The following is an 18,520-nucleotide window of genomic DNA, read 5'->3' on the forward strand; positions in this document are numbered from 1 at the left end:
CGTATTAATACAACTCCCGAACATGAAAGGTAACTAAAGACATGATTTTTGCTTCTTAACATGAACATGGATACATGAAAACATGACAACAAATACATATATATATATATATATACATACATACATACATATAGCTTTTCATGGAAATAAGTATAATATCTCACATCTTGTGTTATAGAACCCGTGGGATGCAAATTATGGGTTTTTCATAGATTACGGACTGAGTCTCAATCCCCAAAACAAGAATTTAAGACTAATCAACGGAATTATAAATCGACAATATAATATATAATGGTTCAAGTGTCTAGTGGTTTACTGCGAGTATAAATAGAATCCTAAACCTAGTGTGTATAAAAATGGAATACTGAAACATGGGGAAGAACAAGTATGTTCCCACACGTGGATAGCGTCTACATACCTGATAATGTTCCAATTTGCAACAAAAATCTGATCTTGGAAGGAGAATCCTAACCCTATGTTAAGAGCATGAGATTCTACTTAGGGTTCAAGGGAAATTAATGGAATTAACTTAGGATAGTGTTAATAGGCTTACCTTGATGCTTGGAGAAGTCGAGAGAGAGGGTTTTTGGAAACAGGTTTGAGAGGAATGGAAATAATGAAATAAAACTGAATTCCCGTTCTTTTAACGTTTCAGTCGCGGCACCGTTACGGACCGTAACCCTTGTTACGGTCCGTAACACTGGATTGTAACATGGGCCAAAATTCCAGTGAACAACTTAGTTTGGAGGTCAGGTTACGGTCACCTGTTACGGGCCGTAACACGTGTTACGAGCCGTAACACGTGTTACGGCCCGTAACGATGAACCATCCTTTGGTCCAAAAGTTACGAGACGGTGATTTTCCAAGCATGTCTGTTACTGTATGAGAGACGGGCCGTAACACATGTTACGGGCCGTCCCTTGGAGCGAAACACATGATTTTCTGAACTGAAACATATTTTCGATTCCAACACTCTCCTTCTTGGGTTTCTAACCTCCTTAGTCATGGATATGGTTTAGTACGGATATTACGAGGTGTTACAGAATAAACCCTTCAAAACTGATTTTCCTAATTTCCTAAAAATTAGGTTGCGACTCTTTTAAAACAAAGTCCGAAAGAGCACCAATGATTTCGAAGTAGTTTTTCCAAGTGCTAATCCCGCCCGCGAAAACGCGAACCGTCACAATTGTCACTTAGTAAAAAGAATTGCACATAATCTCAGTCAAATTAAACTGTTTGACTCTTTAAATTCGAACGTGACAATATTAATCAGCATGCCATGCTCATTCGAACCCCAAAATTATGCAAATAAATTGCAATAGAGGTAGTCATTTTACAGTATGTTTATCACCAATGTTTCACTTGTAGTATAATTTCGATCATCAAACTCATTTGTCATACTATTAAATAGTCAAATTTAGAGGTAATTAAAACTTAATTTACGTGTGCAATTAATAACTCGTATTAACTATTAAGTTTAGAAGGGTTATTTTGGTATTCTGCAAATCCGCTTTCTATTCAAATTCAAATTGGCAAACATGTAAAATAAATCAAATTAAATATAGAACGAATTTTATTAATTTTGATTTTAAAACTATTTCGTCCCTCTACCTAAAGAAATATGGTTTTATTTCAAAAGAATGAAAGATACAAAAGAAAACTACATAATATCGAGTCCATTTTAAGTACTAGTTTGTATAAGCTCGGGCTGAGCCCGGGCCAATTATTGTAAAATTTATCTTTCTTTATTTGAAGTTGCATTAATGAGTTATTCCAGTAGAAATTTAGTTTTTGCTTATGTTATCTTACTTGCACTATTTATATGATTATTCAGTACTTTGAAAATTGCTTTAGACGAAGCGTTAATGATTACATATATCAATATATGTAAGTCGAACCCAAATCATATGTATTCCCTTTATTCGATAAATATTAAAGTAAATCAGTTATATTATTTCATATATTCAAATTTAAGTTCAAAGGTTTTTGCTTTAACAAAATTTTGCTTTGTCACTTTATTTTTCATTTTTATACATTACTCATCAAGCAGTGCAGTGGGCTCGGGGACAAAACCTTTTTATACAATAATTTGGAACATTTTTGATTGAGACAGAGGGACTATAATTTACAGTTTTTATACTTTTTAAAGTATTCAATAATGATATAAGTTATTTGTGTGTTTTTATACTTTTTAAAGTATTCAATAATGATATAAGTTATTTGTGTTTATTTCTTAATTTAAAACTTAATCCTACCTTAAGTGAAATCTTTGTTAATTACTTATATTTGTCAGCATGTACGACACAAAATTAAATGAGAAATTAAAAAAAAATATTTTTAATCTGATGAATAAAATTTAAAATAGCAAATGAAAAATGGTACAAAATATCAATAAATAATAAATAATATTATAAGAATAATATTTTAACTCAATAATTAAGCCTGTTTTATGATAGAATTTGAATGACATAATAAATTATTAGATGTGTATAGTAAATTCTTAAGGAAAAATATAGTTTAAAAGCAAATTTAATATAGTAATATTTCCATATAAAAGACTCAATATGCATGAGTGTCCTTTGTGGGGACCACAACCTTTTCCATGACATCATCACTTTTAGCATTGATAAAAGTTTTTAAAATTCTTAAAATTTACAAAAATGTGTGAGGATTTGCCAAGTAAATAAAACTTATATTAGGGGTAAATAGAGACAAAAAATTCATGTGAGGACTAGAAAATTTGAGATACTCTCTTATATACAGTAGTAATATATAAGGAGTCAGAAATTTAGGGTTGCTGTCCTTTAATGGAAATGAGCTTGGGCTTTTAAAACTTGTGGTACCATTGATATTTTTGAAACCCTATTTTCTTTTTAAAAATATTATTTTAAAAGTTATATCAGAGCTTATTTTATGTCATATTGAGCTCCGATACCACCTTTTTTGGGAAAAATTTCAGAAATATACAATTTGGTCACTTACATTGCAAAAAAATAGCCCAAAGCTTACATTGCAAAGCTTTAGCCCAAAAATATTTTTATACAGTCTTATAACCTTACATATAAAAGACAGGTACATTATGTATATTGGTGTTTGAAGGTGTATAATGTGTAGTTATATACACTAAAAATATAATTATACAATATTATGCACGAAAATACGCACTTATACACAATTATACAATATTATATAATGTGTAGGTATATACATTATACTTAGACAATATTATACACGAAAATACTCACTTATACACAATTATACAATATTATATAATGTGTAGATATATACACTAAAAATATATTTATACAATATTATGCACGAAATACGCACTTATACACAATTATACAATATTGTATCATGTGTAGATATATACACTAAAATATGCTTATACAAGATTATACACGAAAATATGCATTTATACATAATCATACAATATTGTATAAGTAGGTATAAACATAGATCTAAGCTGATTTTGAATAAAATTGGACTTTACAAGACAAATACATTATGTATATATGTGTATAAAAATGTATAATAGTGTATTAAGTTGTATGCAATCAATTAGTTAGACCTAGTATTTAGGAGTTGATTTTTATTTTATTTGTTATGCAGTTGATGAAAGCTAAAATATAGGACAATTGTTATTTATTTTTCAATTAAGGTTTTAACCTTTAGATACATATTCTTTTATTAGTCAATTAAAATACGCTTTCATCTTTTTTTCCTTGCTTGCTATTTCCTTTCTTCTGTTTTGAGAAAATGATGAAAAAATGGATCTGCCTTCATCTTTTTCAGACCGTTGCTGCAAAATCATCCTTGTTTTCCCTTTTGCAGCACTTTTGGGGGGCCTTTAAAATAGTTATTAGTTATGATATATGAAAGTAATACATATGGAATGATAAGAAGTGGTTTTAGGTTTTACGTGAGAGAGGGGGGGGGGGGTGTCATTTTTGTATGATTTAAACATATATATTAATTTTTGCAGCATTGTTACCATAATTAACATACAACGTATTTATCTTCTTCTTTTTCTTTTTTTTTTGTATGTTTTAATAAATAAATCTACATTTATTATAAACCTCTAACAATTATATTGTGTTTCTTATTATATTATCTTAGTTTGGACAAGTTTAATATAATTTCTACCAAGAGTCACCTACAATACACTCATTACACACGACGTAGTCAAATCAAAAGTTTCAATTTCCCTGCATTTACACACCATGTATTTCCATTTTAATATTTTTCCTGCTGTCTTCTCTTTCCTTTTTGTTTCCTAAAATGGAGAAAGAATTATCCATCAAAATTAGAAAAAACACACCACAAGTTTAATTCATGACAACATCAATAGTCTTCTCTGCATTCCAGTTTCATAATGAAGTGGCCAAACTTAAACGTCAAGGTCTGGGTGGTGTAGTCGGTTATCACGCTAGTCTCACACACTAGAGGTCCCCGGTTCGAACCCGGGCTCAGACACAGACATCATTTTTCTATGTTTTCCATATACTCCCCTAATAATTAAACACACACACACACGTCTCTTTTTGTTGGCCTCTCCTTCAAGCAGTCGTTTACTAATAGACGTTTACTGGCTTTGTCATCGGAATCATTTCATTTGGCCATTACGCATTCCAAAAATCACACAGATCCTCCTCGAAATTGATATCTTGACAGGATTTGTGGTCAAATCAAAAGGCAAAAAATGGATTGGGGGACGGTGACGACAGAGGATCTGATGGAGGCTCTACGGGAAGTAGACTGGTCATCTCCGCCACGTCCTCTATCTGAATTCTTCTCTCGATTCACTTTCCCCAGATCTTCCTCAAAATGGAACAGTCGATTAAAATGCAATCTTTACTAGTAAGCTTTTAATCAATTGAATTCACTGATTAGCGTTTCATGAGTACATTATTTTCTCTATCAATTGAATACGCCAATTAGTGTTTGATAAGTAGATTAATTGCTTGCTAATTTTTCCCTAGCTTCACGTTATTCTATCAATTGAATTCACAAACGCTCTATCAATCAATTTTCAAGTTTTACAATTGCCTGTACTTTTCAGGCTATTGTTTCAGTTGTTTCTCGCTAAAACTTCCGACGTGTTAGGGTTATGGTTTTTGCACTAATTTGCAATTGATAAGTAGATTAATTGCTAAGTTTTCCTAGCTTCAAGTTTTTCTATCAAATGAATTCACGGATTAGGGTTTGGTAAATTATTGGGAGCTAGCTTTACTAGTAAGCTTCTACTTTCGGATTCGTTCACGCACTCTTAAACGTTTAATTTTCCAGTCAATTGAATGAGCAAATTAGCTTTTCGACTAGGATGCAGCTAAAATTTTCCGAGGTGATTTGATTTCTTAGATCAATCGAGGTGCATAATCAGCGATTGATAAGTAGATTAATTGCTAAATTTTTACTAGTAAGCTTCTCCTAATTCGTTCGCGCACTCAAAACCTTTACTTTTTCAGTCAATTGAATGAGCGGATCAGTGTTTCAGTTAGTTTCTAGCTAAAATTTTCCGAGGTGTGTTGATTTCTTAATCAATTGAATTCACTGATTAGCGTTTAATGAGTAGATTAACTGCTAATTTTTTCCAATCTTCGAATTTTTATACCAATTGAATGCCCGAATTAGTGTATTGGGAGGTCGCTTTTCTTTTGGATGAAAATGAGTTGTATTCGCGGATTAGCTTTTCATAAATAGATTACTTCCTTGCTAAAAAAATTTGGAGATGTTTAAGTTTTCAATCAATTGAACGAGCTCTTATAATTTGTTTATCAATTGAATGTACGAATTTGTGCTTGATACACTATTAATAGTTAGTGTTTTCAAACGAAGTGAACATTGTTCTGATATGTAAATTACTTCTAAATTAAGTTTTCCTAGAGGTTCGAAGTTTTTAAGCAATTGAACGCATGGATTAATGTTTGTTCAGTAGATTAGTTGCTGGTAAAATACTCCCAGGTTTTTTAATTTTTTAATTAAATTGAATGCACGAATCAGTGTTGGATAAGTATTCTGATTGCTAGGATTTGTAGATGGAGGAGTACTTTTAAGAAGCTACAATTTCATGTGTGTTGTCATCAGAATCGGCAATTTTACTTAATGAAAATTCTTTTTAAGAGGTGGTATAATTTGTAAAGAACAAAACCTGGAATTGAAAACTAGATAAATTATAAAAATTATTGAGTACTTAATGGTGTTATATGGTTTCAAACTTGTGGAGAAATTTTACTAATTCCGGTTCTTTGGACTTCTGTTTTTTAAATGGTTGCAGCTACCGGACAAATTACTTCATTATGATTGTGGCTATTCTTGGTAAGAAGCAAATAATCATTTATTACTCGGTAGAGATATGATGTTTACATCAGGCATTCTCTTTGGACTTACGAATATCTTCATGTGCATTTTGTATTGCAGCACTGGGGTTTCTTAGGAGGCCACTTGCTATTGTTGCTGCTCTTTTGACAACTCTTAGTATTGCTTTTCTGAACGACAGGTATTTTACTAATTAACTGTGATATCCATGCTTAAAAGCTTGTTGCATAATCTGACTAGATGTTTTACATTTTCCCAGCAGAAAATGTTTCTTATCATATCAAGATTTGATTAGATATTCCATTTCTGCCTCTGCATACTATGCTAAGGTCTTCGGCTAAATATTTTATAAACAATATCATGCTCGTTTACATTGTATAATAGTTGAAGACATTGAGAGTAACTTTTTTTGTTCACTTGGATATGTTTTTGATTGATGCATAGAATTGCGTAGCCTATTAGATTACACGGTGTTCTGCTTGATGTGAACTAATGTGTTTTTCCTTCGCCTTGGATTCTTATTCGAAATACTTTTGAGTTTTGACTGCTATTAGATTTTCTCTTAGTCTTGAGATTTTGCTTATAGACAAAAAATTACATGATAATTAGGTTAGCTGTACTTCTTTTTTTTTTTTTGGGATAAGTCTTTGCATTATCAGCTTCAAAAACAAAATAATTGGTTGGGTTAATGAAATATATTAGAAAACTGATGGTTCGTCAATGTTTCAATCTGTACAAGTAGAACGTGAGAGAAGACCTCACTTAGTAAGATGGAGGAATTTGTCTATCAAAACCGCACTATTATATCGTAGTAATCTGTGTGTACATTAAGCACTATTTAACTTTTTCAACAGTTGAGAGAATTATTTTCAATTTTATGGTCCACATCTATTTTCTGGTACTAAATCAGTTTCTATGAAATTGGTATATAAGGAACATTTAATTCTTAGTTGGGGATTTTTAGAGATAGTTGTCTAGGCGTCTTTTTTTCTGGATAAAGTTACTCATTAAGACAAAAAAGAAAAAGAGGATATTTGTCTACACTCTATCCCATCACAAAAAAAAAAAAATTGTCTACACTCTGGTTGTAGTTGTAGATGCCTTGCTTGGACTCCCATTTAGGTTCCCCTTTTCCCTTGCAACGACTAGGTTACCAGGTCTATATAAATTATTGTCTGTGTAAAGAGAAGTGCTTGGTCCAAGTCCCTCAACATTTATGGTGGTTAAGTGAATATGCAGTGTAGAAGTTATAAGTCTTTTTGCTCATGCAAAAGAAAAAATGGGATGTGTCATCTTGGGTGGGATATCTCTTTCTTTCTTCCTTTTGTTTATATTTCTGCAGTCATGTCTTTTAAGATTGACTTGAACTAACTTATTAAAAAAATAAAAAGATTTGCTTGATCTAAACCTGATGCTTTTCCAGAGTTTATACTTTGGGATTCTCTATAACCTTTTTGAGTTTTTCTTCAATTCCTTGAAGGGTTGGGAATAATGTTTTTAGCATAGAGTTATTTCTTGGGGACTTATGAGCACTGAAACTCAAATGCAGAGATGCTTAAAAAATATATGAGCTTCAAGGATAAGGAACTAACATGTCCCTTACCCTTGAGAAACCTACCTTCGGATGGAAAGAAAAGTGAGTAACCATTTGGATTTTCTTGGAACCATCTGCTTTTACCTGGATGCTTTATAGGAAAGTACTTTTCCTTTTTCTGTTTCTGTTTGATAATTTTTGAATAGGTTTCCTTTTAGCTTCAACCAGAATGAATGTCCTTAATGTAGAGTGATGTTAGCTTTCTGGCTAAAGAATAACTGTTTTCAGCATCAAGCGGTTCACTTATTTATGTTGGATACAGCTTATCTGTTAGCGTAGAAAAGCATGAGAAACATAAGGGGTTGGTTGGTTCATTCTATTGGGACGATTAATCCCTGCATAAAATCCCACATAAGATAATACAATGTTTGGTTGGCCGCATAAGGAAAAGTAATAGTCGCACAAGTAATGCAATGTTTGATTGGCAGTGTTAAACTATACCAACATTTAGTTATGTGTGAATCTATGTACTTTTTATGCGGGATAGAATGTGGTATAAGAATATGTATATTAACAAGTGCAGATTAAACATTTTAAAGTCAAAAGTGCCCTTTTAAGTAAGTAATTCATGTATAGCAATATTACAACAAGAATAATAACAACTACAACAAGCGCAGATTAAACAATTTAAAGGCAAAAGTGCCCTTTTAACTAAGTAATTCATGTATAGCAATATTACAACAAGAATAATAACAACTACACCTTAGTTCCAAACAAGTTGATGTCGGCTATATGGATCATCACTTACGGTGTTTCCCATTTAATCCTTGTATAACCTTGTCTTCATTATTTATATCAGCGCATAATACTCCCTTCATTATTAATCATGGCATAAACAATCCTGTGCATTATAATCTCCACATAACTAACATGTGAATCAAAGGCCCCCTATCCTCATTTACATCTTATTACTGCATCTTTTTCTTGTTGTTAATATTTGTTCCACCAGTTTTGCAGGCACTTTTAGTGAAAAGGTGACAAGAACTGTCAGGCAGTTTTCTCCTCATTTAGCTGCAAAAATGAGGCCTCCACTCACGTGAGTCTGCATGAATTTTGAATTTAAAAGTAAGCCAGATGCAGTACTGATGCTGAAATATGTTGACCATTTTCAGGCCAGTCATTCGAGGGCGTCCATCTGCTAAACGAGCAATTTTCATTTGTGGAAGGCCTCGTTGGGTGTTTGTCTTGGTATTCTCTCTAGGTATTGGAAGCGTTAAGCGCTTTTATCAATTCATTATTTCTTTCTCTCTGTGCTTTTTTCTTTCAGTATCGAAATGTGTGTGTGTGTGTGTGTGTGTGTGTGTGTTGTGTCCCTTTCTATGTTTTGCAGCGAGTTTCTTCCTTTGGTTTGTTTCCTGTGGCCTCTTAACTGTCTCATGGGCATTGCTTATAGGGCTTCTTAGTAAGTGCTGTCTTCCTTGTGAAATGTGTTATTCCAAATTCTATGTTTCAGCATGAATAATGACTTTCTCTTTGTCTTCTCTCTCTCAGCTACTATTCTTCATGCAAGCTTTAGGACGCCTAATCTGAAGGCTCGCCTTAACACATTCCGTGAGGAATTTCGAGCTGTCTGGCGCAACTATAGTGAGCTGTAGCTTCCGCGGAATTTCATTTCGTGTCAGTTACTATCCTGAGGTCTTCCATTATGTTTATTCATTCTTCTTTATGCGTGTATGGGCTGTTTGTTTTGTTTTCCTAGTGTCTGTAAATTAACATGGTCTATTCATGCCTGAAATATTTTTACTGTTCCTTACTAGTACAATTTTCTGTCCTTCAATGAGTTATTAAGTTTGTATTTCCCTTTGCTAAACTAAAGAACAATTCTTGTCGAGTTGTTAGTTTCCAAAACCTCTCTCCAATTTGAAACAAGAAAATATTTAATCTGATGGCCAGATGAGGGTTGATCGGATCACTCATTACTTCTGGCAAGGAAATGCTATGCCTCACTGTTCACTTTTCTCATGCACTTGCATATCCTTGGTTGGATAAGTATCAAAGAAACTATGTTGTCAAACCTGCCCTTGTTCTTGTCAAACCTTGATGTGCGGTCAGCTCAACTGGGGCATTAGAAAAGGTGAGGATCGTGTAAAAGTATTTAGAGGCTGGATCTACAGGCTATAGAAAGTGCATTTTGAGGAAAGTTGTATTTTTTTTTAAAGACTGACTGCATCTGTGGTATTGAAATTGTATTATGAAGAAAATATTCTGATGAAAGTTATCGTGAGAAACTACACGCTAAGTTTGTCTCTGGCAAAAATGTTGTAACATATTTTAAGAGAAGCTTGTCCAAGAGATTCTAGGAGCTAAAGCAAACAAAGTTGAATATGCTTGGTTAGTTGTTCTGAATCACAGAAAATATGAACAAAATGAAAACTTCTCTTCATTAAATTTTGGCTTAATACATAGTTTACCACTAGAGCTTATAGCCAAATCCCTTTACACACCTTTCCTCGACGGAAATCTTTTGCACACCAAATGTTTCACGGAGTGTGTCTAATACAAACCACTTTTGTTCAACTGGCATGTGCGTCAAACACCAACAAAAGAGCACGTGAAAGGCTTAATTAAGTGTTTACTTGCTCATATCAATGGTCGATATCTGGAGTCAACAAAGGCCAAACCTATTTTGACTCCACAAGGGTTAAAATACCCATTTTACTCCTTTGCTTAAACCCATCTTCATCGCCATTGCTGACCATGGAGCAAGTTTTCCAACACCTCTTCAAAACATTAAATTTATATATCCTAACACAAAAAATATAGTTAGATGAGAAGAGCTCGCCGGTTGTATGAAAAAATGGCACTGAAATGCAAGAAATAGAGGGGAAAAAAAACCTTCCACAAACGGGGTTGATAGAAGAAAATGCAAGAAACAGAGGAAAGAAAGTGGAGAGGAAATAAGCACCCATTTGCTGAATTTGTGATTTCGAACAAATGAGAAGTTCGAGCTTAATTTTACGAGGTTCTTGTTGTAGTAATCATGAGGTTTTGCATTGGGATTGCAGTGGAATCTGTTAGGGGTAAAGTGAATTAGTTCAGCTTGGTGCTTCATAGTAGAGAAAGGGAGAAGAAGTATATTGGTGTGAATTGTCAAAAGGAGAGGAGATTTAATTAGAGTACAGTACGAGTGTCGAGCTGCAAAAAATCTACGTGAAATCGTACTTGACATGCGCGTGTTTACACCGCATATTGTTTTAGTAGATTTGTGCAAAAGTGGTGTGTATTAGACACACTTTGTGAAACGTTTAGTGTTTAAAAGGTTCTCCGTGAAGGAGAGGGGTGAAAGGAATTTGGTTACTAGCTTCGGGGGTAAACTATGTATGAAGCCTTATGTTTCAAGCATGATGAGTCACTATATCAGTTTATGTAGACTGATATATCTTTTATTTTATCTTCATGGTATTTTATCAGTCGGCTCTAATATATATTTATTGGCTTCATGTCGTCGTTATGGCTGTGCTATCCCTAAGCAGGTCCTCCCTCCGTCCCAATTTATGTGATATAGTTTGACTAGGCACGGAGTTTAAAAAAGAAATAAAGGAAGACTTTTGAAACTTGTGTTCTAAAACAAGACATAGATATTTGTGTGGCTGTACATCATTTCATTAAGGGTAAAAGGGAAAGTTTTAAGTTAGATTATTTCTAAATATAGAAATGTAGCATTCTTTTTGGGACAGACTAAAAAGGAAAGTGTATCACATAACATTTTGTTTCCTGGACCTTTCTCTTAAGTGTTCCTCTTTCCATTGTGGAAACAGCATCATATATGTTCTCAGTCTACTTCTGTTCCTCCAAAGATTAATTAATATGGTCTTCAGCATCTTTTAATTTTTATTTTCCCCTTTTAGTGGTGATAACAATTCCCAGTCATTGGATAGTTTCTGGTGTCTCTCGTTCATTTACCAAGCAGTCTTATGCAGTTTAGCTTTAAAAAACAGTTATTAAATCAGGGCTAGGTCAAAGCAGAGAAGCATGAAACTATTAGCTCCAGATTTACCTTTCTCATTCTATAATTTTACCAGTAATCTTATGCAGTTTAGCTTTGTAAAACTCTCATTATATACTGCAGTTGTCTTCTAAGCTTAGAAGCATAAAAGCTAATAGCTCCCAGATAGCTTTGTTCTAATTTTTTGTGGACTTGTATTTTTGTTGACTGCTATGTTGGACTTGTGGTGACAGCCTCTTTGCTGTTTGTATAGGAGCAGCAGTTGTGGAAGCTTGCTATATTGCGCTGAGCTTTAATATAGTGTGGATGGTGCAATTTATAGGTTTCTTTGACGTGGCAGCTTTCTGTACTATATCTGCAGATCAGCCACGGGTTGTCAATTTCCTTGAATTCTTACCGTATTGTATGGTACTGACTTCTACAATTCATGTACGTTTAAAATAACATTTGGATTTAGGTGCACAGTAGGTATTTCCTAGAAAGTTGGGGTCTGTATTAGAAGTCCATTCTTAATGTTCTTTTAGAAATTCCTTGCTACTCTTACTGTTCAAGACTGCAGTAAAGCTGTGTTCAGTTTAAAGTTTTCATCTAATCTACTATAAATATTCCGGGGAGTGTCCCTATTCTAAAGGATCTTTTTCAAATTGCCTTGTGGGTTAACGAGGCTTCTTTTGTGAATGAATGGCTCTCGCCTCTGTATTCAAGTTGAAAAAGACACATGTTTATGAGATAAGATTAACTGTTATTTTGTTGACTTGAGATGAAATTCCCTCCGGGGTTTGTTCCTTTTTGTGGTATCGTTCTCTTCAACTTGCACAATCCTATTCGATTTTCCAAGGTGGATTCTGGTGATAAACACAAAAATATTCTATTATGTTGAATAGCTGGCTTCAGTTAATTTAGGACATTGATTCTCTTTGTGTTGCAGCAAGCTGGAAGAGACTACCCATGTACTTGCTTAGAAAAGTTGAAAAACATATTCGAGGAGTTGTCTGTCGAGACTTGAGCCTTAATAAAGAACCTTTGGTTTAAAAGAAGAAAGTAAATTTTTATTTTTTGTTTCCATGTTCCAAATTAATGTATAGATTATAGAGTGCATTCCACTTATTTAACATGTGGTATAAAATGGTTTTCGAGAAAAGTTGGTATTACTCGGACTTTGATTCGTGGCAACGGTGACACAAATTAAAGACAAGTTGGATTCCGCACAGTTTCGTGAAGCCTTCAGGCGAACTTCTCTTCATTGGACTTGCCATTTTGGAACTGTCAAAACTGGAATTGGCTGGCTAAACTTTCAAGTGCATATGAATATGATATAGGTTCATTTTTGCAAATGTAGAAGGATATATTGACCTCGAATTCAGCTGCCTGAACTTTCAAGTGCATATGAAATAGGTTCATTTTTTCGGATGTAGAAATTTAGATTTAATAACCTTGCAGAAGTCAGCTCGACATGAAGAACAATATGAAAGGCAGCTTTGTATTTCCAAATCTTCTATGTACTTCGTCACGTTTAAATAAATAAATAAATTATAAGAGAAGAATATTGAGGCAAAAGAAGGTAGTACTAAAGTACAGGTTGAAATTCTTTCCAAGTAGGTGCAAACCATGTGCAGAGAATTCACTCGCTAACCTGAACTTTGAAAAGTGTCCATGCATTTGGCTGGCTAACCATGCAAAAGGGAGATGCTCTCTAGCTTTTCCTTACTATCTTCTTACCAATTATTTCCACTATATGACTTTGCTGTTAACAGATTGTGTCCATCCAGAATAATATCGAACACACAATCACTCTTAAACTTGCGAACTATGCACAAAGTATTAAATAATCACATGTAAGTTGTAACCTCTCTAGCATGCTTACTAATCATGTGGGAAGTTTATATATATATATATATATATATATATATATATATATATATATATATATATATATATATATATATATATATATATATTTATGTACCGAAATTACTTTTCGGTCGAATTCGACAAAAGCTATATATATATATATATATATATATATATAGTCATATATGATGCGCGGCCGAACATGTTTATTCACTTTAATTAGCGCATGTTTTAAGGTTTGTATTTTGTAAATAATTTTTAAAAATTTTTTCATAATCATGACAATGAAAGTTGTTCATCAATGTGAAAAAGAAAATTAGTAAGAAGGTGAGGGAAAATTAATATTTTGATTTTAGATTTTTTCTTTTAAATTGTTTAATATCTTATATGTATCTTTTGACAAGTTGATATCCATCTCAATCAATTAATCGTTCGATCCAAACATAAGAACCATTGTTGTATATATTGGTTTTTTTAAAAGCAAAACTAATAAAATATTTTTATTAAATTAATTAAAAAATATGAGGAAATAAATGTGTCGGATAATTAAAATTGAAGTGCATACGTCTATGGAATAAATATTAAGTATTATGACATATTAGAAATGCAATATGTTATATCATAAATCACCAAATTTTAATTCCGAAATGAAAATATAAACTAATACATTTTATAAATGTAAAGAAACAATAATCAGAGAATGCAAAAGAGAGTAAGATAAGTAAAGTATTGACAAAGAGTTTTCCTTCTTTCTTAATACTTTAAACATGAAAAGAGGACGAACAATAGCAATGCAAATTTGTATCAAAAGTTATATAAATTGCACACTTTAACCAACTACTTTTTTATCCACTTAGACATTTGTCATAGTCTCTCTCCAATAGACTATTTTCAAGAATATTGATTAGAAAGGATTAATTTTATTTTGGTTTAATAAATGAACAAGTAATTTGGACACACACATATTATATTTTTCAAGAACGCGAAAAGTCAAGAGTGAACAAGTAAAAGTGCACGGAGGAAATAAAATGTCGGAGAATTAAAATTGAAATGCATACGTCTATGGAATAAATATTAAGTACTATGACATATTAGAAATGCCCATGTGGGATTAAAAAATAGTTGGATAAAGTGTACAAGTTATATAGCTTATGGTACAAGCATTCATTGCGTGTACAATTTGTTAAGCTTTTGGTACAAGTTTGGGCAGCTGTGTTCGTACCCCCAAGCCACTTATGAGCCATGTTCGTCCCCTCCAAATCGCTTATTAAATATTAAGTACTATGACACACGTCTACGTTAATATGGACGAAGGGAGTACTTCATTTTTATTAATTCTTAAAGAACGTGAAAAGTCAAGTATAGTAACATGGCCAAGTAATATGGGACGGAAGGAGTACTTCATTTATTAATTCTTAAATAACGTGAAAAGTCAAAATGAACAAGTAAAAGTGCACAGAACAAATAAATATGTGTCAGAGAATTAAAATAGAAGTGCACACGTGTATATATGAGAAGAGAATAAATATTCAGTACTATGACATATATCCACGTGGGATTTATTAATTCTCAAAGAATGTGAAAAGTCAAAAGTGAACAAATTAAAGTGCATGGAGGAAATAAATTTGTGTAGGAGAATTAAAATTGAACTACATATGTCTATACATGAGAAGAGAATAAATATTCAGCTAGAACACGAAAAGTCAAAAGTGAACTAACAAGTAAAAGTGCACGGAGGAAATAAATATGTTTAAAATGTGAAAAGTCAAAAGTGAACAAGTAAAAGTGCATGGAGGAAATAAATTTGTGTAGGAGAATTAAAATTGAACTGCATATGTCTATACATGAGAAGAGAATAAATATTCAACTAGAACATAAAAAGTTAAAAGTGAACAAGTAAAAGTGCACGGAAGAAATAAATATATCGGAGAATTAAATTTGAAGTGCATACGTCTATACATGAGAAGGGAATAAATATTAAGTATTATGACATATGTGTATGTGGGATATAAAAATAATTGAATAAAGTGTACAAGTATATAGCTTTTGGTACTTTTTCTATAAGAATGTAAAAAGCCAAAAGTGAACAAGTAAAAGTGCATGGAGGAAATAAATTTGTGTGGAGAATTACAATTGAGCGCATATGCCTATACATGAGAGAAGAGAATAAATATTCAGTTAAAACACGAAAAGTCAAAAGTGAACAAGTAAAAAAAGTGCACGGAGGAAATAAATATGTCGGAGAATTAAATTTGAAGCGCATATGTCTATACATGAGAAGGGAATAAATATTAAGTATTATGACATATGTCTATGTGGGATATAAAAATAATTTAATAAAATGTACAAGTTATATAACTTTTGGTACAAATATTCACTGCGGGTACAATTTGAAAAGCGATGGGTACAAGGAGGGACTGATGTGTTCGTCCCTCCTTGGCACTTATTATATATAGAAATATATAATTTAAGTTATATGTACGGAAATTACTTTTCGGTCGAATTCGACAAAATTTAGCGTATTTGGTTTTATCTTTATTTATTTATTGTCAGTTATGCAGTTAAGGTATGCCGGGAGCCTTGTCCTGGTAAACAGTTTAGCAGTTAGACTCATGTCAAAGGTTTCATAGACTAGACTAGATCAGTTATGTCATGTCAGATGTTCAGAGTCGTATAGCCAGTATTGGCTCAGCATTTATTATATTTTCAGACTATTTCTACATCATGATATAAATAGTATTTTCAGTATTACTATGATGTCCCATGTTTTATTCAGACTATTCATGTTTTAACTTATATTCCGCATCAGTTCATGGCCCATGTTGATTCAGCAAGTCATGTGGTTCCCTCGGTCACATGCAGCAAGGCACCGTGTTACGCCCAGACCATGATTCGAGGCGTGACAGAACATCTTTACCATAATTTTGGCATTTCCGGACAGCTTTCTCTCTATTCCCACATGTTTTTTTATTTTTTATTTCGGCGTCGTATGCTACATGCTTTTGAGTAGTAATAAAATATTACACATCCCTGTTTTTTATTTGTTTATCATTATTACACATTTTCATTTTAATTTTTTTCCTGCTGTCTTCTCTTTCCTTTTTGTTTCCAAAAATAGAGAAAGAATTATCCATCAAAATTAGAAAAACACACAAGAAGTTTAATTCATGACAAACATGAGTAGGTCCCTTTACATTCCATGTTCATAACAATAAAAAAATAAAAAGTCAAACAACCAACTGCTCAAACAGTGGAATAATGCCCCAACTCATCATAACTCCAAAATATTGAGGTGGAATAATGCCCAACACCCATTTGAAAATCAAAGTATGGTGAGCCAGCAATGCCTAGAGGGAAAAGAGATGGGATCGGCTATTGTAACGTACCAAACAGTGGAATCCTGCAAATTTTGGGGCCCTTCCTCAAACTCATTCAAGTTTAGTGGTGCGATTAATTGGGGCTTTTCATCAAACTCATTCAAGTTTCCAAAATCCTCCCGAACATTTTCCCCAAATAATGTATAATCAGCAGCACCATCCATCATAACTAACTCCTCATAATTGGCCGCAAGTAGTTGCTCAATCTCGGAGTCTTCAAGGTCGGGTCCAAGGTCACGTTCTAACTCGTCAATATTCGCTAAATTACCACCACTAGTAACATCATTAACGCTGCCGTTACCGCTAACGCCAGGAGTGAAAGGAACAGCTAAGGGAAAAGCAAAAGGAATGGCAAAGGACCAATGGGACAAGCAACCGGACCGAAAGGACCAGTGACGGGAAAGAACGAAACAACAACGGGAGCTATGGGAACGACGGGACCACCAGCGATGGGAGAAATGGGAGGATCCGGCAGCTGAGTGAATCGATCATAAACATCAGCATTATGATCACCATATTCTACCATGTGAGCCTACGTATTGCCTTAGTTCATCTTAGTTATAGAGCCCTTCAATGTTGAGTAGGACATGTCGAGTTTTTCCAGTGAGTTCCTCCACGTAGGTTAAAGACACATTCCATATGCTTGGTTCTCCTACTGCTCCCATGGGGATAGAGAAATATTACTCCGTAGATATTTTAGTCAGTTGGAGTTAATATTAATACTATGTATAAGGAGCCTGAAATTTAGGGTTTTTGTCCTTTAATAAAAATGGGCTTGGGCTTTTGAAACTTGTGGTGCCATTGATATTTTTGAAACCCTATTTTCTTTTTAAAAAGGCTTAAGTCATAGACAGACTCTCAAACTTGTCCATAAATTCCACTTAGACCCCTCAACTGAGGGTCGTACCATATGAACCCTTCAAGACATCTTTTAATGTCACTTGGACACGTCGGGCTAGCTTGGCACAACACGTGGACTTCATGATTTATGGATGCGTGAGCTAGTTAAAAACGCTGACCTGAACTAAAACTAACGGTCAAATGGACCCCTCCAACGGTAATATTTGCCCCACCCATTTTATATATATCTTCTTCTTGCCTAATTCATTATATTGAACCCTAATTACACCAAAATCATTATTGCTCCAAAATTATTAATTTTCAGTCAAATTAATTGCTTTTTCACTAATTTTTTTCTACTCTATCTCTCTCGTTTGCTTTTAATCTTGCTTTAACAATGGCTAACATTTAATCTTGCTTCAACAATGGCTAATACTTTAAGAATCGAGTTTTCTTTGATGTAGGCTTTGTGAATTGAAAATTTCGTGGAGTCCAAATAATCCCATAAGGAGATTTTTTTCATGCCCAATTGATGAGGTAAGCATATACTACTTATGGGTTATTTCATTACTTAATTCTTCCTCGTAATTGATT

General features: G+C 33.3%; 1 protein-coding gene and 1 non-coding gene across 6 annotated transcripts; both read left to right on the forward strand.

The window, feature by feature from the left end:
* The first annotated feature begins 4,402 nt into the window (after nt 1-4,402).
* On the forward strand, nt 4,403-4,476 carry TRNAV-CAC (transfer RNA valine (anticodon CAC)). Its single transcript has one exon. It is a non-coding gene; the product is annotated as a tRNA-Val (tRNA).
* Nucleotides 4,477-4,573: 97 nt separating this feature from the next.
* LOC132057098 (PRA1 family protein A1-like) lies at nt 4,574-12,488 on the forward strand. 5 transcript variants are annotated; one of them, XM_059449544.1, is made up of 8 exons: nt 4,574-4,860; nt 6,278-6,318; nt 6,421-6,499; nt 8,862-8,948; nt 9,025-9,113; nt 9,243-9,314; nt 9,404-9,547; nt 12,118-12,488. In XM_059449544.1, the coding sequence occupies exons 1-7, from the start codon at nt 4,703-4,705 to the stop codon at nt 9,505-9,507; spliced, it is 630 nt and encodes a 209-aa protein (XP_059305527.1). In that variant the 5' UTR covers nt 4,574-4,702; the 3' UTR covers nt 9,508-9,547; nt 12,118-12,488. The 5 variants fall into 5 exon arrangements, with proteins under 5 accessions (XP_059305527.1, XP_059305528.1, XP_059305526.1 ...); XM_059449545.1 differs by having other exon boundaries at nt 9,404-9,529; nt 12,092-12,488; XM_059449543.1 differs by having other exon boundaries at nt 9,404-9,529.
* Nucleotides 12,489-18,520: the final 6,032 nt, after the last annotated feature.

The sequence above is a fragment of the Lycium ferocissimum genome, chromosome 5 (assembly GCF_029784015.1).
Source record: "Lycium ferocissimum isolate CSIRO_LF1 chromosome 5, AGI_CSIRO_Lferr_CH_V1, whole genome shotgun sequence".
Classification (NCBI taxonomy): Eukaryota; Viridiplantae; Streptophyta; class Magnoliopsida; order Solanales; family Solanaceae; genus Lycium; species Lycium ferocissimum.